Consider the following 25,191-nt stretch of genomic DNA (forward strand, 5'->3'; position numbering starts at 1 on the left):
ATGTCTATTCCTTTGGTCTGTATGACAATTTCAAAATTTTAAATTAATGGCTATTAGTTTGCAACCTCAGGAGCCTCCTAGGTGTGATCTGAAACTGGAATACGTGAAAGGTGGGGAGAGCCCAAGAAAGAGGCAGGCCACTCCAAATTGGGAGGTGGCAGTTTTAATAAGGAGGGAACTTACTCACATACAGGGCTTGTCTTGGGCAGCTACAAGATGAGTGGATCTCCATACCTGTCCCCCAGAATCTTGAAAGTTTGTATATGGGCCTTAACTGTGTTCAGGTACATATACTGTCTAGGTAGTCTCAGCACCACCTCACTACCTCAAGGCTTTGTCCATGGAACAGCTTCCACTACGGAAACGGGAGGCAGAATGTATATTCCAAGGATAGGAGCGGGGTGAGGAGCCTGAGTCCAGCTTTGCATGTCAACACATGGTTAAAACCTCTTGCTTACCTCTTCAAACGACCCAAGACATTTAAAAATGGAGAGATTTCAAATAAAGTGTGGACTTCTGACTTGTGACTTTTCTCACATGGAAACAGGCAGGCGCTGTGAGCAGCAGCCCCTTTCGACTAAACCTCTTTGCTCCAGCTGCCAACAGCACCAGGTGGCCTGCTTCCCTCAGTTACCTGCCTGGTCTGTGAGCTTAGCCCTGCTTACCTTCCTTAGTAAAAATCTGAAAAGACAACTCCAAACTTTCCTTAACACTCTATGCTCTAGTTTACCATGCATTTTCAGTTTTTATTTAAAATAGTCTGAACAACTGCCCTATGGCACATAAATAATATCATTATGAGTTCTTTTTTTTTTTTTTAAGATTTTATTTATTTATTTGTCAGAGAAAGTGGGAGCCCAAGCAGGGGGAGCAGTAGGCAGAGGGAGAAGCAGAGTCCCTGGCTGAGCAAGGAGCCTGATGGGGGACTTGATCCCAGGACCCTGAGAGCATGCATGACCTGAGCAGAAGGAAGGCAAACGCTTAACCATCTGAGGCATCCAGGAGTCCTTCATTATAAGTTCTTTACACATGAAACAGTTTGAAGTGTTAAGTTACTTAGTTCACCATCCAAGTAACCTAATTCCAAACCACCTATTTTATATTATACCAGATCTTCACTATACACACACACACACACACACACACACACACATATATGTATGTATGTATGTATGTATGTATGTATGTATGTTTTGTTTTTTGGCTGGCAGTATCTTTTGTAGCTTCCTTCCCTGAATTCAGTTGGAAAGAACAGGCAACGCGACCAAATCAATACTGTGCAGTGTCACCTTCATGGAAAGCAAATTCGATAATAAAAAGCTTATAAGATAGAGAAAGCTTGAGATCGCTTTAGTTTAAATAAAATATATTCTATAAACAATGAATTATTAACTTCACTTCATATTTAATATATAAACAACACATATAACATTAAAATTAAAAACTAAATAATATCTATGTAGAATGTCACACAGTGGTATAAGCACAATGGAGAAAAATTAGACGAGAGTAGGAGAGAGGGACGAGGAGTCATTTTCTATCAGGCAGTCATAGACGGAAGTTCAATAATGCCTCCAAATTGAATGCCCCTTAACAATGGTGACCACTGAAATCGTCATGATCACCATCGCTCCATAAAGACCAGAAGAACACACCTGGACACCTAGTCCGCCGCATTTGCTATCTTTAACACAGTACCAAGTTATAGAAAAGTCGGTTATTATGCTGTTTTGTTTCCTGAAGCACTGAGAGAAAATGTTAACTCTTACTGTTCCTGAGTTTTACTGATGCTTTCAGCTGACAGAATTTTGAAAGGCTACACAGGTGAAGGTCTAATCTTTGGACGATACATTAACCTGGAAGGAGACAATGGAATAAATCCTGAGGCTGAGGGTTTCTTTTACTAACAATGAAAGAAAAAGAAGACAGACTGAAGACTGGAGGTAAAACCAAACAGGATATCTCACACATCACAAAATGTGGAGGGGAAATTCGGGAGTTAGAGAAAAAGAGGCCTGATGGCTAATCTATATGAATAGGGGAAAAGCCTTCAAAAATGAATAATCCTTATATTACTTATAAATGTGTGCTTCCAAAATTATGAAATACTCATATTTTCTGAAAATAATTGGCTCAGTACAACATGGATTATTTATCTACCCCTTAATGTTAAGGAAATCTTTCGGCTAGGAAGCTATGAAATATTACTTTGTAACTTCAAAACTGCTAGTCCATACCCTAGAAAACAGACATGCTTAAACAAGTCATCTTGTTATCCACACATGGAAAATAGATTTTTTTCCCACTTTTTACTTACTTGTTTAAAAAGGTCATTAATAAAACCAGCTATTATTCTTATAGACTCCATGTCATTTCCACACTCAAATGAATAATCATTGAACGGGGACCTTCAGACCATTTTCACTAACGTGGACCACTGTCTTAACCTAAAGAAGCTACTATTAGAGGGATGCACAGTGTTTTCAAATTTAAGGCAAATTACCAAGTAGAACTGTCCTGTTTGGATTTGAGAATGAGTGCTACAGATGAGTAAGACCAAAACACTCAAGATATTTTCACAATATCCCCGTGCACCTAAATTTTAGACTTGAGGGGAACAAACGGGGCAGATAATGCCAGGAACAAAGTTCACACAAAGACTGTAAATCCTCACCCCTGTGCTATACTCTGCATCGACAGAAACCTTTCTGCTAGGCTGAATAATCTTATAAAACCTGTGACTGAGTTATATTTCTACTATTCACACTCAAATCCAGACAGATTAGATTGATAGAGCAACTTTCTTAATCTCTTTTACAAAAGAGAATTAGTCTGTCTGAATTTTGAATCTAACTCTCCTTCTTTGAAATTGTAGATTTAGTCATTTTCCTTAATCAAGCTGAAATAAGGTTCTGGCTTATACAACAAACAAATATATAAAAAAAAAGAAACAAATACTATGAAAGAAGAAAACAATTAAGACTTTTTATGGAATATCTAGCATTCACTGAAGCTACTAACAATCTAACTGTGAGATTGTAATATTCTTAATGAAGAATAGGCTATTATTTGTTTGTTTTTAATTGTCTGTCTTTGGAATGGTTAGCTGTTTGCTAAATCTACCTTCAAAACTATCTTTTGATCATTCATCATTTGCTCTACAAAAATCATCTTTTTTACTTTTCATGAATTTATAAAGCAAATATGACAGATATATGTCTATCTAAAGCGATGATGTATTACCCTCAATTAAAAAATATGAAATGTTCGAAAATCAATCCAAGAAATTAAAAACATATATTATATTTTAGGGTTTGTCCTACATTTAAATATATTGAAAATATCACATCTCTGAATACATGACACTTGGTAGGTGTTTAACATTTGTTAAACAAGTCAATAGAAAAAATGAATTATTCAAAAAAATGAATTTTTCATAAAAAGTAGCTTATTTTCTTAAAAATCTATGATTTTAACCTAAGAATAGTTTATTTTTAAAAAGTCTATGATGTTAACCTTAATCTAACTAAAAATGGTCTAATTCAGTGATTTGTAAACTTTTTTTTTTTTAAAGATTTTATTTATTCATTTGTCAGAGAGAGAAAACGAGCGAGAGCAAGCACAGGCAGACAGAGTGGAAGGCAGAGTCAGAGGGAGAAGCAGACTCCCTGCGGAGCAAGGAGCCTGATGTGGGACTCCATCCTAGGACGCTGAGATCATGACCTTAGCCGAAGGCAGCCGCTTAACCAACTGAGCCACCCAGGCGTCCCTTTGATTGTGTACCCTATCAGTGAAAACTTTTCAACACATTCTTCCCTATACACCTATTTATTAACTGTATATATGTGACCCTTTAGTAATAGATTAAGTGCACTGTTAACTTATACACACAAAGAAACTAATTTTATTTAATTTTTTAAAAAGTTTTTTAAAGATTTTATTTGTTAGAGAAAGAGAGAGAGAGAGGCTGAATGAGAGAGAGCACAATAGGAAGGAGGGTCAAAGCGAGAAGCAGACTCCTGCTGAGCAGGGAGCCTGATATAGGGTTTGATCCTGAAACTGCAGGATTATGACCTGAGCTGAAGACAAACACTTCACTGACTGAGCCACCTAGGTACCCTAAAACTAATTTTGGAAATAAAGATAAAATAATTAAGGGTCTGCTTAAAGTTAAAAGTCACTTTGATATGTGATTTTAATGCCATAACAGCTCACTAAAATATATGGATATGAATGAGAAGATCAATGACTACGATTATTACATTATGAAAATTTTTTCAACTGCTTCCATCAACTCCTACCGTCTTTGCTGAAATCTTGTCTATTTCCGTTTTCCCAGAAGTTAGGTTAGTTTTGCTGAGTAACCGCAAGAGGATTCATTTATATTTATAACCAATGGGCTTAAGATATACTAAAACTGAAACTAACTTAAAAGTTTGGTAAACACTACCTGCAAGATTTATGTGTATGCAAAGAAATTTTATGACTGAAATTGTGGCAATAAAATCACAACGATGATAATTTTTTCTTGGTATTTTCCTCCAATGTTTTCTCCATGGTAGAAATTTCCTTAAAGACCATTACTTCAAGTTAATTTTTAAGATATCGCCTATACCCTGAAGGGAATAGCTTTTCAATCTGTTTTTTCCAAAATTTCTGATAAGCATATGCTCAGGAGTTAACCAAGCATAAAGGCTTTGTAATACATCCTAGGACATATGAGTCTTCAAGTTTTCCAGATAATATCAAACTGTTTTCAAAAGTAGTTGTACACATTACCTTTACTAGTTTATTTTTGCGATTATCTATCTGTTATTGTGGTCATTTTTTTTTTTTTTAAGAGAGCACGTGGAAGTCAAAGTGGGACGGTGGGGAGGGCAGCAAGGAGGGGTAGAAGGGGCAGAGGGAGAGAGAGAGAGAGAGAGAGACTCCTAAGCAGACTCCACACTGAGTGTAGAGCCTGACTGGGGGCTCGATCTCATGACCCTGAGATCATGACCTAGGATGAAATCAAGAGTCAGACACTTAACCGACTGAGCCACCCAGGGGCCCCATGGTCATTTTTGCTGTGGGGAAAAAAGTGAAATTATTTCACCCAATGACATGGCTTTTTGGTTTTTGCTTTTAAGAGACCACAAAGAACTACATGATTTTAAAATAATAATTTTAGAAGTTTCTATTCATATCCTAGATGCTTAGTTTTTAGACATCTTGCTAATCATGATTAGCTAATATATCAGTGCACAATAATCCTTAAGTTAAGACTGATCATTAATAACTGATCTGATCATGATAAAATGTCATATATAAATATGCTAATTTTTTTTTTTTTAGAATATTAGCAACTATGTTCATGAGGGTTTATCCCAGAAATGCAAGACTGGCCTAACATTCAAAAATCAATAAATGGATTTTGCTATATTGACAAGCTAAAAAAAGAAACAAAACATATGATATCATAGTCTTAAGATAGCCACTATAACAGGGAAGGCCCCCATGAATTTCCTTCCACATTCTAGCATATAGAAAAGGCCGAACCATGATTAATAATCCAATTATTTTAGTGTCCATGCTAAGAAGTATTTCATTCTATTCACGATTATGACGTTAAAAAACAAACTGGATTTACTTTTATTTCTAGAAGCAACTCTAGTAACTCAAGATAACAATAGAGTATCTTCCTACCTAACAGTTGTTTCACCATGGACCCATGCTGATGGAATATAATTATGCTACCTCTGTATCCAAATGTAATAAGGTTCAGGGAAAATATGAGCATTAGCTCTACTATGTTACCACCTTTGGCCTTCAATATATTATCTCTAAACGAAATAGTCAACAAAGATAATGTACTCATTTGAAGCTTTAGCAATAGTTAAGGCATAGTAATTGTTTAAGATCAACAAATCTGCAGTTGTCTTGTTATTTTATCATGTATTTACATAGTGTCAGATGAATATGCAAAACGGAATTTAAAACTGAGACCTCTAAATTTGATCCATTATTTCTTAACTTCAGAAACTTCAGGAACTTATAGGTGACAGATTTGTCATAAAGTTCTCTTTACCAACTAAAGTAAGGACAACCCAATCTCTGTTATGAACTGTCATTAGTAATTTAGCAGAGCTAGAAGGCAGTTCAGCCGAGTAGACAGAAAATTAAAACATGGGCAGCTCCTGATTGGAAATTTATTCATAGCAGGTAATGAAACAGCGCAGTCAGGATCTCTGGTATTACTCAGAGTGAGAGATTTAATTCTGATAACTCTGATGATGGCACTTGAATCAGAGATTATAAACGGTGACAGGTTGTGACATATAGATAGGATGAAATGAGCATCAGCAACATATCTTACAGAAGCTGATTCTATATAAGATTAATTTTTTCAAATAGTAAATAAAATAATTTCAAAAATTATTACAAGTTTTCAAAGAAGAGGCTTAGGTCTTACATAAACCATGTACCACTTTTATATATACTTTTCCATGGAGGATAATATTAATCAACAAATCAAAGATAAGGGCTGGAAAAGAACTTACATTTTAAAATATGTAGCTTCTGACTTTATCTGGATAAGGAACAAACCCAAAATTACAGGCAGAGTAGCTATTTTATGGGGAGAATATTAGTGAAGGCTAGGTTTTCATGTGTTATTTGTGTGTTTAATGAGTTTATGTTCATTAAATGCACTCATGTACAAATAACGTTATTTATATTTATTAAGAATAATAATTTTGGGGGCACCTGGGTGGCTCAGTGGGTTAAAGCCTCTGCCTTCAGCTCAGGTCATGATCTCAGGGTCCTGGGATCGAGCCGCGCATCGGGCTCTCTGCTTAGCAGGGAGCCTGCCTCCCCCTCTCTCTGCCTGCCTCTCTGCCTATTTGTGATTTCTGTCTGTCAAATAGATAAATTAAAAAAAAAAAAAGAAGAAGAATTTTTTTTTTAAATTTTGGATAACATGTGCCTTTTTATACTTTCTATCAACGGTGACTTTACTTTTATAATGAAAAGCATATTTTTTCAAAACTTGCTTATTTTAGACAAAACTCTACCATAGAAATATGGCTTAAAAAAAAAAGTATTTCCTCATAGGTATTTCAATATTTTTTTCAATTTGTGAAATGGCATATTCATTGTGTTTGGTCAAAACTTGTTAGATGTAGGGATTTATTTATTTATTCCTAAAGATTTTATTTATTTCCTTGACAGAGAGAGAGAGAGGGAGCACAAGTAGGCAGTGTGGCAGGCAGAGGGAGAGGGAGAAGCAGGCTGTCCACTGAGAAGGAAGTCGGATGCTGGGCTCGATCCCAGGATCCTGGGATCATGACCTGAGCTGAAGGCAGATGCTTAACTAACTGAGCCACAGGCACCCCAACATGTGGGGATTTAAAAACATAGCATAAAAATTCTTTAATGCTCCTGCCTTTGAATGAAAGGGTCTACATCCCCTGTCCTTAAAATTTTAACTGTTTGACCAATAGGGTACAGTAGGAATGATGCTCTGTCACTTTATTGACCCAGACCATAAGAAATGGAAGCCTTCATGTCCTGTTATTTAGAATGTTCACTGTTGTCAGAAAGCCCAAGTAGGCTGTGAAGTGGGCTCCAAGAAGAGGAGCTGAGGCCCTCTTGCCCACAGCTATGGCTGAGCTCCTAGATGACAGTGCGCACCAACTGTCAGTCATGTGAGTGAACCATCTTGAAAGTGGATCCTGCAAGCTCCACCCCTTAACTCAGCCACTCCCACTGACACAACATGAAGAAAGGAAGAGCTGTCCTCCAGAGCTGTGCCCAAACTGCAGATCTAGAAGCAAAATAAACAACTGCTATCTGAAGTCACGAAATCTTGAGCTAGTTTGTCAAGCTGCAAAGAGCAATGTTATTTTACATATTTTACAGAACATATAATGTTATCTTACATATACATATTTTACATATGCTATAACTAATCAGAATAGAATAAAATGCAAAAGAAAAGCCTGATAAGTTTCATCAACTTCATATAATTTTGTGAAAAAAGCTTTTAATAAATTGCATGAAGTATTGAGAAAATAATTCGGAGTCCTAGAATCTTTAGTATTTCATATATTGAGAAACCTAAGTATTAAAAATTATTTGTTTAAATTTAGTGATTTAAATTATTTAATTTGGCTTTGTAGGGTTTTATCTATATTATATAATGATGTCATAACCAACTAGTATAAACTGATACAGAAAATCCCGATCCTATTAAATTGGAAAATACAGAGACCACATAGAACAACATATAGAATAATAAAATGGACTTTAAATGGAACTATATTTACAAAGGACTAAGCCTGTATGATATAATGCAACCAAAAAATTAGTCATTCTAAAAATAAAAATCCAACAACCATGTTATATATTATTTGCCAAAAGCAAGCCCCTGGGAAAGATTAATAGTTAATTCCATAACAAAAGAAAACAATTATTAAATAAAATGTTAAATATGCCTTAGCTTCTACAATAGAAATGTTTCTTAAAACAATTGTGTATAATCCCTTTTCTTTAGAAAATTGGGTAACTTTTAATGGACTGTGAGAGCTCAAAGTAGATAAAAACACATTATAATAAATATTTTAATAAAATAAATAATCATTTGTAACATAAAAATCCACCCACTTAAAGTTTTTTTTAAAAACACCATTCTACAGAATAACCATGTCATAACACAAAAATTTAATCACTTAATGCATGTCTTTCCTAAGGTACAGTTCTACAGTATAGAGTCAACTCTTATTCATCTAAATATGAACCAGAGAGTTCAATTAATTGTATACTTGCCCACAATCTATGTTTACAAGATTTTCTCAAGAGTGGAGTTATACCACTCTTTAGGTTTAGGCCTTTTTACTGGTTATAAATCTGTAGTAGGAAAAGCAATGTTCAAAAAGGTGACACAAATACAAAATACAAAATACAAAATACAAAATACCTTTACAAAGGGAATTGTATTAGCCCCCAAACTCTGCCTCCTCTTATAATGAAAAACCTGAGGACCAGAATGATTAATCGATTTGTTCCAGAATGAAACTAGGCCTGGAACCCTGCCACCCGCTTCTACCTCTTGTCTTTTCTCATATGTTATGCTGCTTCGTCTGGCCTGAGTGATTTCTACGCGGTTATGAAATATAAAACAATGTTTAATATTCAGGAAAAAGCAAAGCAAAACACTATCCTCCACATGAAAGTAACCTAATTTATGTTAAAAAATTATAAATCTTAATTTTGTCAGAGTTCTTGCTAAAGCATTTTTCTATACTGTTCGTTTTCCAGATACATGTATGTTTCTGTATAATGCATCAACTAAAAGAAAACTCACTAAATTTCTTCAAAAATTTTTATAAAAAATTAGTTACACATTGATACTCTGCTACTTTTAATATTCCCAACAGCATGTTTTCATTATATTTTCACTTATAATCAATAATGGATACAAACTGATAGTATTTTTGACTTTTTGAAATATTTTTGCCATATTGTGCTATTTAATAACCTAAAATATCCTTCTATTTAAATGGTAAAAGAAGTCAGAGATGGGTTTAACCCATTAAGTCTTAGTTTACTTTTATGTAATGTGGTCGTAACAACAGGACTTACCATGTATAAGTAGAGTTGCTATGCAGAATAAATAAAATATGTAGCTAATATATCTAAAACACTTAGCATCATCCCTAACATATTACATACTAATAAATGTTAGTTGTTATTGAAGTTATTTTAATTTAGCTGTGACCAAAAACATGGCAATATTATTAAGACAGCAAAATGTGAAGTACAATTTTTAAAAACTGACTACTTAAAATAATGTGCATATTTCTATTAAAAGGGGATTTGCTATAGTTAATTCAACCTCATAAATTCACCTTAATCCTTTTAAATGGCGATGTAACTAACATATTTTAAATGACCTAAGACTGGTAAAACTGATTTTTAATGCAACTTACCACAAATGCATGTGCTATTCAAAACAAGGTAAATGCTGTAAGTGTGTTAAAGATTTCTTATAAAATTGTAAATAATCGAAATAAGATATTGTATACCAACAAAAGACCACACACACACAATGAATTTAGTAATGCTCCTTGAAATGTTTTTTAAACAAAGACATTTCCATATGATATGTACTTACTTGGAGTAGGCAAACAATCGACTGTCCCAAAGATCATGATTCCCTCTAGGTCCAGAATGAAAGTAACAGGAATCCGTCCCATCAAACATGTTCAATCCATCTTCTGAATTTTTTGAAGCATGGCTGTGTACCACATCTAAGAGGACTGTAATACCCATTGAGTGAGCCGTGTCAACTAATTCTTTTAGCTCCTCAGGAGTTCCATAACGGCTAAACATAAAGAATAAAGCAAAACCAAAATCATTTCATATTTAAAGCAAACAATTAATTATCTATTGTGTATCAATTGTTTTACCAGTACAGTACTGGATACTTTAAATATGCAAATTTAATATGAAATATGCAAATTCAATGTTATATTACTAATATATAACTCAAAGTGGTAATATTTTCTATTAAACAAAATTTAAAGGCATTCAATAAAACACAATAATAACTTAAATCTAGTTATTAGATGTAGGTTTACATCCCAAAGAAAATTCACATCTTGAGTAAGTAGCAGTAAATTTCATTTCTCTATACTCAGAGCTTCTGATTTCTTTCTCCCTGCCTACCTAGCCTGGAGAGCATTGTCATCCCCCTTCATATACTTGGCCATTCCCGTGAATGTGTATCCTTGGGGTTGGAGGCTCTTGGAGTATTTCTTTGAATATCCTTTGTGCTTGAGTGAAGCCATCCCTCCCGCACTTACTTATTCCCAAACTGGAATGACCTCACCTCAGGGGCCAGAAGGCCAAGAGACTGTGCCATGTCTGTCACTACCCAAGCAGAAAACATGGGCATAGGCACATGTGTTTGTGTTAATAGCAGTTTTCTTGTCTGCATGAAATAGAAAACAAATCACTCCTAAGAGGGAAGGTTTTTCTTAACCCATGTAAAATCTCAATACTGGCCTTCCATAGCATCAACTTTGCTTTTAAATAAGTAATCACCCAATCCCCCTTGTGATTATTTATTGTCTCACTTCCTCATCTGAGTGCAGGGACTGTGACTCTCTGGTTTCCCATGATACAGCACAGTGCTTGCTACATAGCAGGTCTCCTGGTAGCCAACCCACTGAGCAGTAAGACTTAGCTTTAAAAAAATGCAAGTGTGATCATTTCATCTTTACTTAAAATCATACTTGCACTTCATTGTCCTTAGGATGAAGACTGTGGGCCTTATCATAACCTACTGCACTGCTTAATTTGGCTCCTTCAAATAACTTTAGATTTACGACACTTCACCCCTTTCTCTCCCTACTGCAACCATCCAGCTTTTTTTCCTACTCAATGAGCAGCATGTTCAGAGAATAAATAGCCTTAAAATTTCATTCATTCATTTGTTTTTTCAACAAATACTTATTAAGCTATCTACCATGTGTCATGGAATTTTCTATACTCTGGAATTCATCAGTGAACCGAATAAATATCATTGCCCTTATGGAATTTACATTCTATTTGGAGGACTACAAATAAATAAGCAAAACATGGGGGGATGTCAGATAGCAATAACTTTGCTAAGGAAAAATGAAGTCAAGTCACTGGTAGAAAGGCGGGTCTGCTATTTCAAACAGGGTTATCAAGTGAAAGTTCCATGAAGAATGCAATGTTCAAATGAACACCTGAAAGAAGAAGGGAATAAGGCATGTGAATGTCTAAAAGATAGAATGTTCAGAAAGAAAGGGCACTGGGGAAATAAGCTAGGAACACCTGAAAGGAAAGCAAATAGGCTAGTGTGGCCAGAGTGGAATGATCAATAAGGGGATGAGCCCAGAGAGTCAGCCAAGACCCAGATCACAGGAGGTCTTATGGCCCCAAATAAAAGACCTTTGAGTTAACCTGAAAGAGATAGGAATCACTAGAAGGTTCTGAGCAAGAGAGTGACATGATCTTTTATTTTAAAGTGGTGATCAGACATGTGTATGGAGGGAGGGAGAGAAGGCTAGGAAAGGGGTAGAAGAACAAGAGAAAACAGTGACTGGTCAAAAGGTCTTTGAGGGTGCCTGGGTGGCTCGGTTGTTAAGTGTCTGCCTTTGGCTGAGGTCATGATCCCAGGGTCCTCGGATCAAGCCCTGCACTGGGCTCCTAGGTTGGCAGGAAGCCTGCTTTCCCTCTCCTCCTACCCCTTGCTTGTGTTCCTGCTCTCTTTGTCTCTCTCTCTGTCAAATAAATAGATAAAATCTTTTTAAAAGAATTAAAAAATAAAAGACTACTGAAATAACCCAGGTTATAGATAATGGCAATCTGGACCAGGATAGGGGCAGCTGAAGAAGCCAGATTTGGGAAACATTTTGAAGTTCCAAGGTGGTTAGATTTTATGATAGCTAGTGTATAGGAATAGACAAAAAGGGAGGAGTCCAGTACAGTGGAAAGTGTGTTTAAACTATAAGAGTGGATGACATTTGATGAAACACCCCAATATAAATCATACACAAACAGAACAGAATGGAAGCAAGGGCTAAGCCCTGGAGGTCCAATATTTAGTGGTCAAAAAAAGCAAAGGAAATTAAAAAAAAAAAAAAAAAAGAAGAAGAAGAAGAAAGAAATAAAAAGCAGCAAGAGAGATAGGAAAATCCCAAACAGGAGGACAATAGTTTTCCTGAAAGCCAAGTAAAGAAAAATGTCCTAACAAATTACAAGTAACTAATTGTGCCAAACGCTGCTGACAGTTCAAGTAAGTTAATAACTGATCAGCAGACTTAACAGTGTGGAGGTCATCAGTACACTTGACAAAAGCAATTTCAATGAAGAGGTGAAGAGCCTACTTGGGATGAGTTCAAGAAAGAAGAGGAATGAGATTTAGAGATTGTAAATATAGGTAATTTATTCAAGGGGAATGACTATAAAGAAAAACAGATAAAAGGATCAGTATCTTTCCTCTATGCCTGGAATGCTATCTCCTATTCCTACTTCACCACTCCTCCCAGTTCACTCTTAATTATGTTCTAGATCTTAGTTCCAACATCAGTTCAGATCTAATCTAAACTGATTAGATCCCTCATCCTAGGCTATTATAGCACTCTGTCATTTTCTTCTTTGCTTTTATCATGGGTAGAAATCAACACGTATGATTACTGGATTAACATTGTATGCCACAACAGTGTGAGTTCCATGAGGTGGAGACAATGTTGGACTTATTCAACTTGTGGTCATTTAGTTCAGTACTTCTTCAGTTACATAGGACTCCTTGGTGTCTTTCTGCCCAGACAGTCACATTCCTTGGATTTAAGCCTGGAAAGGACGACCTTTCTGCAGTAGTATGTCCTACTAAAAGCCTTCTCAGTTATATTCCTACATAATCAATCTCTTTTTAGAAAAGGACATGAGCTCTGGAATAATGACTTCCATGAGACATGATTTTCTAAGTAAGTCTTGGGCCTCCAAATGCATGACCATTTCAACAGATTAATTGGATATTCTTCACCAGAAATCATTTCATGAAAAGCAGTGTTGAATCATGGCCAGCCTCTAAGGCTTGATGGGGTAAAAATTCATTTTTCTTTCCTCAAGTAAAAATGGTTGTAATTGGGAGTTTCATTCTACCTTGAAGCTGCAAAGAAGCTCGTGATCTGGTAACCAAAACTGGCATAGTAAGCATGTTCCATAATTGCCATCATCTGAATGCAGTTGTAACCTATACAAGCAAAGGTCACACAGAGATTAAAAGCAACATTAAAAAAAAAAAAAGAAATGAAAAAAAAAATTCAGCATCCTTGTTCTGAAGACATTAAATTTTACATATAATCATTTACATATAAATGATTTATCACTTTGAAAAGTTCTACTACTTCAACATCTTTTGCTTGTCTGACCTTCTAACACAAAATCGGACAGTTAGTTCTTGAGAGTTGTACTCTAACTAGCTATTTGAAATGTCTTCATTTTAACGAGTAATAAATGATATGCAAATACACTCTTAATTTGACTTTAGAATATTAAAGATGGCAATCTACATATGCTAAACTTCAGTTGCACTTGTAATATTCATAGTGAAGATTATGAAAGCTAAATAAAAGTAACCAGTTGCATGCCATAAACTTTTTATTTTACCCTTTTCTTTGTATTTCAATTACTTCTATCACATGACAAAAGATCTACCAGTAAATTCATTCTTCCACAAGGTAGCTCTTACAAAGCTAGCATTAATTCTTCTACTTTCTGCAATTTCAACACCTAATCAAATACTGCGAAGTTGTATGTATGCACACATGGGCACACATAAAGCATTTACCAATATGCTTTTAATATAAGCAAATAAAGAAGTAACTTTGATCTTTAAAAAAAAATGACTAAGAAATCATTTTTTCCTTCAAATTTGGTAAAATTTGGTAAAACTTCCAAATATGATTTGACTACTTTGAAAGTTACATTTCTGTAACCTAGAAAATACTCTGTTCTCAAAGTCCAGTTCATGTCAGTGATAGCTTCTCGTGTATATATTTCATCAATGGATTAATACTGGAACAATTGCAAAGGCACATTCAGATTTAGAGATTCATGTTTAAAAAACAGCATAGGGGCGCCTGGGTGGCTCAGTGGGTTAAGCCGCTGCCTTCGGCTCAGGTCATGATCTCAGGGTCCTGGGATCGAGTCCCGCATCGGGCTCTCTGCTCAGCAGGGAGCCTGCTTCCCTCTTTCTCTCTCTCTGCCTGCCTCTCCATCTACTTGTGATTTCTCTCTGTCAAATAAATAATAAAAATAAAGAAAGAAAGAAAGAAAGAAATAACAGCATAAACTACGGTTCATAATCTGCTGTTGGCTTTTTCATTATAAAAACAATCTATCACATTTCTATCATGATAGAAATATGTACATAAACTCCTGCTCAGAAAACATAAATCAATTACATATTTTAACAAAATAGAGTTTGTAGTCTATTTCTCTATTATGAAATAAATACTATTCTTATGATCAAGCACCAATTTATGGTTTTGATTATTAATTTTATGGCATTACTCATTCTTAGATTCATTTATGTTCAGAGTTCTGAACTATTCAACTGAAACACAACAATGAACAAGAGAATTCTTGTTCTGTCAAACCTTCTGCAAGATCTGGGTCATAAACAATGTATTACAGTATGAAGTGTTAGAACATCTCAAATACAACAATTTATATATAACACCTAATAAATATAATTAATATTAAGTTCTTCATATATTTAATTAATTTTGATTTCTGAAATCTGACCTCACCATCACAGACAATTAAGATCCTTGTATAACTAAGAACTTTAACAGTGAGTTGCAAACCTTTCTTCTAGCCAAAGTTTGGACTGCCTACCAGAAGCAGAATAATTAAATGTACTTTATCTTCCTTCCTAGCTGTTGGAGCAGGTGCTAATATGCTGTGAAATGATAAAAAAGCATTACCAATAAAAAGAAAAATAACAAATTTAAAGCATTCTGAATTATTGATATAGTTAATAGTGCAATACACTATTAACTCTCCTGGTTGGTCCCATGAAGACAAGGATCTGTGTCATTACAGTTCAACATAAAAATATCTAGAACAGTGTGTCTTAGAAAAAAGATGCACCATAAATATTTGTCAAATAAGTCATCCAGACCAGAGATATATTTATATACTTTGATACAAAATGAGTTCCAGTAACCTTAAAAAAAGTAAGATTTTTTTTTTCCCTAACAGACTAAAATGAACAGGCTATAATCAATGACCACTTAAATTGATAAAAGTTCTCTCCTGTAGAAAAGTAATTATGCTTACATATTTATCTACAATTTGGAAGCCATCAGTTCACATTACTTAAAATTGAAATTGGAATAATATCTTGAATTCTTATGCTCTATCTTATTCCATTTCTCTTTTCTATGCTATCACTATTACAGGGCAATTTGAGAAGCCTAAAATAAAATGCATTTCTATTACATATTTAATCTCTTAACACAAAAAAGAGACACTTGTAATTAGCTTTTCTAATAAGAGAACAGACTCATTAAAATTTTATCTGAATAAAAATCACAATTATTACTTACCAAGGTCTTTGATTCTTGGTAGTACATTGCATGTAAAATGTTTATAAGAAGCTATTTTTCCTTCATAGGAAGAAATTCCCACATGAGATTCATAAATTCTTAGACCTCTTGGCTTCTTTGGTTTGGAATGCTTAAACTACAGAATATAAAATTAAATTAGATCAGAAATACAGGTATGATACTAACTGATTAAGCATGTTAAATGAAATGGTGAATCAACTAAAATAGTTTGGAACTGCTTTTGCATATAAGAGGCATTTGGCTACATCCATTAAATTTTCTCATGAAAAGAAATCCCTTTTTAGGATCATGTTAATGGATCTGTTTTATAAGAGCAATCATGAAATGGCTTATGCCTTATCATTGAATCTTAGAGAAAACACAAGAGCTTAAAATGCACACATAGTTATTAAAGGCAAAGCATTTATCAACAAGCTCCAATAATGTAGAAGACAAAAAAATGAGTTCAAAGATACATATAAACCTTGACAATAATATGGCCTTAAAAATAACTTGAAATAATACATTCATGAGGTATCTTCCCTAGCCCTTCTTCCTAAGGACACTGATCCTGCTTCCAACCAATGACAATGAGAAATATTCTTCATCACTGAAGAATCTGCGATGAATCAGAAATTGTGACTAAAAAAAAAAAAGAAAAAGCAGTATCCCTTCCAGGTCACTATATAGAGATTTCTATCTCCTTCCTAACCTCAGAAACACAAGATAAAACAAGAACTCACATCTCCATTTTATTGGCTACAGATGATGGACTCTGATATATGTATAGTATACTGGGTACACTATGATGTAAAAATATAAAACTGGCAGTGAAGAGAGAGGTTGAACATTACTATAAAATTTATACAAGTAAAAATTAATTTTCCTAGAAATATTGGAACAAGCATTTATTTAAAGATTTGTTGTTCTCACTTTATACGAGTGTTCTGGATCCCAGTGTATCCAATCATAATTCACATTATCACCTTCACGAGTCACATACTTCGCCCATGGTGAAATACGATATAAGATCTCTCCACTTTTACTCCTAATAACTACCTAAAAAGAGAAAGAGATGTTATTGCTTTAAAATACTTGGAAAACGCTAAGATAACACCTAAGAGTTTATGAGCACTGCTACCTTATAGTAAGAAGAGGAGGAATGGTCATAAGACTCTAAACCACCATACAAATCTGTACCCGTAAAGATGTTTAAATTCGCGGCACCGGGGTGGCTCAGTGGGTTAAGCCTCTGCCTTCAGCTCAGGTCACGATCTTGGGGTCCTGGGATCGAGTCCCATATCGGGCTCTCTGCTCAGCAGGGGGCCTGCTTCACCCTCTCTCTCTCTCTGCCTACTTGCAATCTCTCTCTCTCTGTCAAATAAATAAAATCTCTAAAAAAAGATATTTAAATTCCATGGATTTTACTTTCTTATCTGTTATAGTATATGACCCTTAAAGTCACTTCCAGAGGAAATATTTTATGATTCTCTGGCAACTTCCATCATTGTGAATCAACCATTAGAATCGTTAATTAAAGCAGACAGTAGGTAGTAGAAAGACAAGAATATATTTTGGAAACTATTGTGAATAAGTCAACAGAAGGACATAACCCTACTATGTGTTAAAAAAAAAAAAAGTAATGAGCTATAGTGCCATCTCTTTCATCATGTTTTCATAGCAATTACAACACTTTCAAGAAGCTAAAGGAGGAAAATGAGTTTTGATTAGCATTAGTATTGTACACACACAAATATACGTACACGCACAGATATCACTCTGCAAATATTTTCCACCTCTTTTCAACTTCTTCTATATCTTATTCCAAGTATGCTTTACCATATAAAACCAAGGATTTCCCACTTTAGCCATCCATTCCTATATTTGCCAATATTATCACTACTGTTATCAATAATAAAAAAAATAAAAGCAAATCCACCCTTATAGACTTAATGCTGAATAAAAGATTTTGAATTTATCAACATGGCTAAATAACAATGTGAACCACATGAGCAGTGCTTCCAAGAGATTGAAATGGTAGCTTTTTTCTTGTTTCCTTTTTTAATTAAACCTTCTAAACATAGGTATAGGATGATCAAAATTGTTCAGATTAGAAGCTATATTATGCCCTTAGCATTGAGAGAGAATATGGCTTCAGTCTCCTCGAATAGAGAAAAGCTCTGGTGTGCATAATTCTTGGTAATTAAATATTTGTGTAATGTTTACAGTTTAGAAAAGACTTTCATCATTATGCCTTACTTGATTCTAGAGAATCTTTACTACTCGAATATCAAGTGATACTGAGTTGCCAAAAGTCCTGAATAGCAAGCCAAAAGTTAAACACAGAGACTCTGATACTTACTTTCTTTGCTCTTAACAGGCAACCACAGCACTTTCTGCAGACACCAAAAAATGATAAATTATCATTTATGATGGAAGAGCAGGTGAGTGGTGAAAAGGAATGTCTAACTCACATGAACAAAATTCTTTCTCCTTCATTAGGCCTTCAAGTTATTGAAGTCACTGACTGCTAAGTATTGCTAGGATTCAAATAATTATCATAAAAAGATGAATGAATTGGATTCATCCATTTCACTAGTATTCTTCCTAAAAGATATGTCTGCCTCTGAGGCACATGAATTTCTGGTATAATATACAATAGTAATATGCTTAAGAAAAGGTCCTTTGTCTCACTCATCAACTGAGAATAGGCCATGGGGAAATAAAATATAGTAATCAGTTTTCAGTAAATAACACTCTGTTTAATCCAACTATCTATCTTTTTTCTCCTTTGCAAAATGGTTCTACAGTCCCTCCAAGGAGGATGTTCATATACTCATAATTATTTGTAAAGGTGCCTGTTGGCAGAGAGAATATTTGAAACTTTAAGTAGAGGACATCAAGAATCTCCTCATGCTGACTGTAATTTACACATTCCTTAGAACATTAATTTGCTTGTTTTACACATGTCTATAGAGGCTACTGTGCTATGGGTGTTGGAAGGATGTCCATCAGTGTATCATATTCCTACATATTTTTCTGGGTATGCCATGAATACAAGGCCTTGACAGTTACTGACAGAAGCCATTTCTCAGAGTTGTGTTTGTAGCATGCAATCCTGAGGAATAAGATAATGTCTCCTCTGAATATACTGAACAGGCTTGCTTACTGCTTTCCATAAAAGAATGAATTCCCCAAGATGAATATTCTGGAGCTATGAGGCAAACTAACTGTATGAGTAGCTTCTATCAGGACCCCTTGGAGTCACGACATGGGATTTGGAAGACAAGGAAAACCAATGCAAAGATGATGCTCATGCTGCTTACTGTGTGGTGACTGGTAAGATCATTTGTCTCTGACCCAGGAGTTGTGTGCATTCTGCCAGACTGCATGAAACAGTCACAAGCTAAGTTATAAGCTGGTAGGTAGGGTACAATCATACTCTACACCTGACAAAAGATTATTTAATCATTCACTGAATGACTTCAATATTCTTGTTTTCAAAAGTTCCCTTTCTTCCTTCCCAGTTATTCCTTAGTATTGTTTGTTAGAAGAGTAACTTTGAAATTCCCTTCTGTTCCTTCCGTAACAGAATTAACATTTTCAAGAATGTTTCTAAAGTCTAAAGAATATTTCTAAAGTCTAGGTCCTCCAGTGATATAGCAAAGCAAAACTTCTCACCAAAACTGGAACACTTATCTGTGATCATTACATAAATGATAAATAAATTTCTCTGTTCTTTAGGCCCCTAAATTTTAGAAGTTTCTTTATTACACTAGTTCAATTTTCCTGAGCACTCAACTACAGAAGCCACCTCAGATTGTTTTTGATTTGCTGTCCTTATTTGGTAACCAGCTAAGAGTATTATAATAAATCTAAGTAAATCTAAATTGTGAGATGTTCCAGTGAATGGGAAATATAATCTTTCTTGACTAAACTCTGCTCACAGTTTTTGGGGAAGAGGGCAATTCCTAAAATTTGGATCTCCTGAGTTCAGATTCAGATGAAAGTTTTTTTAGATCACGAGATAAGACTTTACATCAAAATAGCACATGCTACAAAACAAATTGAAAAGAGATAGCTTGATAGATCTTTCAATGATAATAAGTCTAACAGATGATGAAGAAGAAAGAATTCACTTGATACTACTAAATTCAAAGTCTTATACACTCTTAGTATAAAATAGTATAAAAGCTCTGAGTAGCAATTTGGCAATATGCATGAAAAAAGTAATTCTCAATGACTTAGCAATTCTACTTATAGAACTTTGCCATGGAAATGATCAGAGATGTGTCCAAAGAATTATATCCTTGTCTACTGAACTTAGTGTTACTTTTTTTATCGGCAAAAAGTGAATGACTCAATAATATGTATAATGGTATGTATAATGACTCAAAAAAACCTATAGTATTGAATTATATTGAAAGTTGTAAGAACATTCTTTCATGTCATGAAGAAGAATATATTGCATCTCCTAATGTAAATGCAAACGAAAATATTTAAACACATAGAAAAAAATACTTAAATGATTGGCTATGGATAGATTATTGTAACCTTTATTTCCTGGTTGTATGCATATACATATCATTTCATTTCATTTGTATAACTGAGTGGGGATCCTACTGCAGGGCTTGATCCCAGGACCCTGAGATCATGGCCTGAGACGAAATCAGAGTTGTACAATTAACCAACAGAGCCATGAAGGCACCCCTTCATTTGTATAACTTTTGATCAGAAACAAATAAGTATTTAGTAAGGACCACAAATACATTAATTATGTAATTACATACACATTTGTGGAGCTATTCTATTCAAGTTGCATGCATTATGTACTTTAAATATATTGACATAGTGTTAAAAATAAAACTTCAAAAGTGTATCAAATTATTTTAAAGGAATATCCTAATGAATACAATATCATGATGAACTTTTTATAGGGCAAATGGATACTTTGTAAAATTATAACATAACATGGTAAAAATATTATCAGGCTCCTTTTTAAAACAAATTATCTCTTTGACTTATGGGAAGTTAATATCAAAAGACAATAAATAAACAAGTATATAAAAGAAACCTCTACATGTACAAAAATCAAATTGACTTATGAGCTATATGAATTCAAATTTTATTTAGAAAATGTCACTTAGAACTCAAATAAACAATATAAGAAACAGTTTGGTAAAATAGTGAAGACCTTAAAAAATTGTGTGTGTGCATGTGTGTGTGTGTGTGTGTGTGTGCATGTATTCATTCATTCTGTAATGCCTTTTGAAATGCTTCTTGCCAAAGAATATTGTTCCAATGGACTGGAAAATTATGACATAATATGCACATCAGGTGGTCAACAATCTCATATAAAAACTGTGGATGTGTTCAGCTGGTTAGAAGTATTAGCATACTCTGGAAAATGGTATTGAATTTAAGTCTGGGTTTCATGAGTGAATGTGTAGAAGACCAAGAGAAAAGGAACAGATATGAAATACTATAATTCAATTTCTTAAATATACTACCAAAAATACAGTCATAAAAATAACTATTTAGTGGCATGCAGGTTAAAGTAAATAACCAAGCAAAGTCATTTCTAATTTATAAAGCAATGTTATCTCCACTTTTAAACTACCTCTAAGTTATATAACATCTAAGTAATTTATACTATAAAGAGAAAATATATAAATATATTGATTTAGTACATATTATATACTAATATATACCAACACACCCAAATATATATGTTTGTATATATATCAATATATATACAAATAAATATACATAAACATATATAAAACAATGGGTACAGATATACCAAGTACAATACTGAATATGAATATTCTTTGTGCATTTAAAGTGTGACTGAATACATATATGTATATATAAATATATATATTTACAGAGAAAGAGAAGTATACATACATAGAAAATATACTGTAATTTGTTCTTAAGTAGTTTTAGAAGTGTGGGGGATGGGCTAGATGGGTAATGGGTACTGAAAAGGGCACTTGTGACAAGCTCTGGGTGTTGTATGATGAATCACTGACTTCTACTCCAGAAATCAAATCCACACTGTAAGTTAACTAAAATTTAAATTAAAAAAAATGTGCATGGGGCAAAACTAAGAAGATAAATTTTTAGAAAAAGTAATCAATGTTCATAATAAAGTAGGAAAATAAGTGATATTCTAGAGAATGTGATGATTCTATCAGTGAGTAGAATCCTAAAAAAATAAATGTTTTTAATATTTACAAATAACATAGTATAAATATTATTTTTTAAATTTTTTTAAAGATTTATTTACCTGAGAGAGAGAGAGAGAGATAGAAAGAGAATTCTAAGCAGACTACGCTGAGCATGGAGGCCGACACTAGACTTGATCTCATGAACCTGAGATCATGACCTGAGCCAAAATCAAGGGTCAGTCACCCTGCCTCCATCAGAAAGAATGAATACCCAACTTTTGTAGCAACATGGACAGGACTGGAAGAGATTATGCTGAGTGAAGTAAGTCAAGCAGAGAGAGTCAATTATCATATGGTTTCACTTATTTGTGGAGCATAACAAATAGCATGGAGGACAAGGGGAGATGGAGAGGAGAAGGGAGTTGAGGGAAATTGGAAGGGGAGGTGAACCATGAGAGCCTATGGACTCTGAAAAACAATCAGGGTTTTGAAGGGGTGGGGAGGTGGGAGGTTGGGGGAATCAGGTGGTAGGTATTAGAGAGGGCATGGATTGCATGGAGCACTGGGCGTGGTGCAAAAACAATGAATACTGTTACGCCAAAAAGAAAAAATTAAAAAAAAAAAAAGACAAAAAAAAAACCCCCACAAATAAATAAATAAAATATTTTTATTTAATAATTAAAAAAAAAAGAGTCAGTCACCCAACCAACTGAGACACCCAGGAACCCAAACATTATTTTAAATGCATAGATATAATTATTAACACACAAAATAGCAAAATATAATTTTAAAGATGCTCTTAAACCTCATTTTAATTCAACTGAAGTTTTACACATAATCTTTGTTTTAAAAAATGATATACAAGTATACTTTTCCCCCATAGTTTTGTTTGTTCTTCCAACTTGGATCAGTTTCAAGATTCACTAACATTATGTAAGAATGAATCACTATGCTCTTTTGGGAGTCTCAAAAATGGCCTCTCAAAATATAGTCATATCCTATGCTTTAGAATCTGTAATTGATGCTTTATGTAACAAAAATAGGTCTTGTAGATATGATAAAGTAATCTTAAAATGGAGGATGTTTACACATCGATAGAAGAGGAAAAAGCAATGTGACCAAGGAGGAAGAGTGATGCAGACATAAGCCAAAGAATTCCGGCAGCAGCCAGAAACTGGAAGGGTCAAAGAACAGAGTCTCCTACTCCAGAGGGAATGTGTTCATTCCAACACCTTGATTTGAGCCCAGTGATACCAGTTTTGAACTTCTGGCTTCCAAAACTGTGGGAGAACAAATTCTATTATTTAAAGCCAACAAATTTGTGCAGCAGCCACAAGAAACTAAAATAGGAAGAAAAAATTGCAGGCAATCATTTTTTAAGAATAATATGGAAAGTACTTAAATTTAGTTAAACATTGTCCATGCTGGAAAGAGTTAAAGTTACTTTACTGAATAGTCTAAATAACATATTTTATCTCTTATGAACTTCCTACTCCCCAAAAGAAGACATCTACCAATGCATTTCAGTAACCTTCACTAAACAAGTCTCCTTGACAATTCTCAGAAAAAGCAAACTCCTTCAGAATACATGTTGCTGATCTTCAGAACTGATAGGAGAGCTTACAAAAAAAGTGAATTTGTAATATGCAGTTTTATTGTTAGTCTACCCCCAGGTAATTATATTCAGAGATTGAAAAAAAGGAACAACTCTATATGATGCAAGCAAAAGCTCTGAATTCACCATATGCAAAAGCTAAGCAGTTATTTTTTTCTACCCTATATCTGATATATCTGCTTCATTAAATAGAGATGAGACTATTTCAATAGGTAATCAGTTAGCAAAAATAATAATAACAATGTTTACTGAGGAAATTTCATTCTGGATATCTTAAACAGGGATATCAGAAACACTATCTGATATTAAAAGATATTTCATTGTAAAGTTTGAGTTTATGTCTCAATTAACTGAGGGGAAAAAACCCAAACACCAATAAAAGTATCAAGGCAGTTTTCTAAATAACAACAAGCCCATAATACGTAAATGAGCACTTTGTTAAAATTTGATTGTTAAAATTATATTTCATTGTTAAAATTATATAAATTAGGTTTATGTATGAACTATAACTGGGATTACCATTGTTTACATATTGAGGCTGCTATGGGTACCAAATAAATATAACTCTGTTATTTGAATTTTTAAAAATTCTGTTAATTTTATCTGGATAATAAAGCTCACACATTTTAGAGATCTCCTTTTTGATCTCATAATTTAGACCATAAAATTGTTAACTCAAAAAACCTTATATAAGTAGTGTACATATAAAATCATCATAAAAATTATCACATCTTGAAAGACACATACAGATTGAAAGTGAGGGGATGAAATAGCACTGATCATGCAAATGGAAGTGAAAAGAAAGCCAAGGTAACAATACTTACATCAGACAAAAAAGACTTTAAAACAAAGACTGTGACAAGAGACAAAGAAGGACACTGTAGAATACTTATATAAATACTTATGCACCCAACATGGGAGCATCCAAATACATAAAAGAGTTACTAAAAAATATGAAAGAATTGATTGTAATATAGTAATTGTAGGGGACTTTCCACACCCCACTTAGATCAAAGGACAGATCATCTAGATAGAAAATCAATAAGGAAACAGTGGATTTGACTGACACACTAGATCAGATAGATTTAATAGAAATATTCTGAACATTCCATCCTAACACAATAGAATACACATCCTTTCAAGTGCACACAAAACATTCTCCAGAACAGATCACATATTAGACCACAAACAAGTCTCAACAAATTCAAAAAGACAGAAGTCATACCATGCATCTTTTCTGACCACAACACTATGAAGCTAGAAGTCAACCACA

At 34.1% G+C, this 25,191-nt stretch overlaps 1 protein-coding gene across 1 annotated transcript in view; it reads right to left on the bottom strand.

Annotated features, from left to right (window-relative positions):
* The window catches only part of GBE1 (1,4-alpha-glucan branching enzyme 1), a 271,911-nt gene that overhangs the window by 121,360 nt on the left and 125,360 nt on the right, over positions 1 to 25,191 (bottom strand). Inside the window, exons 4-7 of the mRNA XM_082691935.1 lie at positions 17,064 to 17,189; positions 16,131 to 16,266; positions 13,678 to 13,768; positions 10,154 to 10,363 (exon numbers count right to left, since the gene is read on the bottom strand). Coding sequence (XP_082548061.1) covers positions 10,154 to 10,363; positions 13,678 to 13,768; positions 16,131 to 16,266; positions 17,064 to 17,189 — 563 coding nt within the window. The remainder of the gene's footprint in view (positions 1 to 10,153; positions 10,364 to 13,677; positions 13,769 to 16,130; positions 16,267 to 17,063; positions 17,190 to 25,191) is intronic.

Source organism: Mustela nivalis (assembly GCF_964662115.1).
Source record: "Mustela nivalis genome assembly, chromosome: 1".
Taxonomy (NCBI): domain Eukaryota; kingdom Metazoa; phylum Chordata; class Mammalia; order Carnivora; family Mustelidae; genus Mustela; species Mustela nivalis.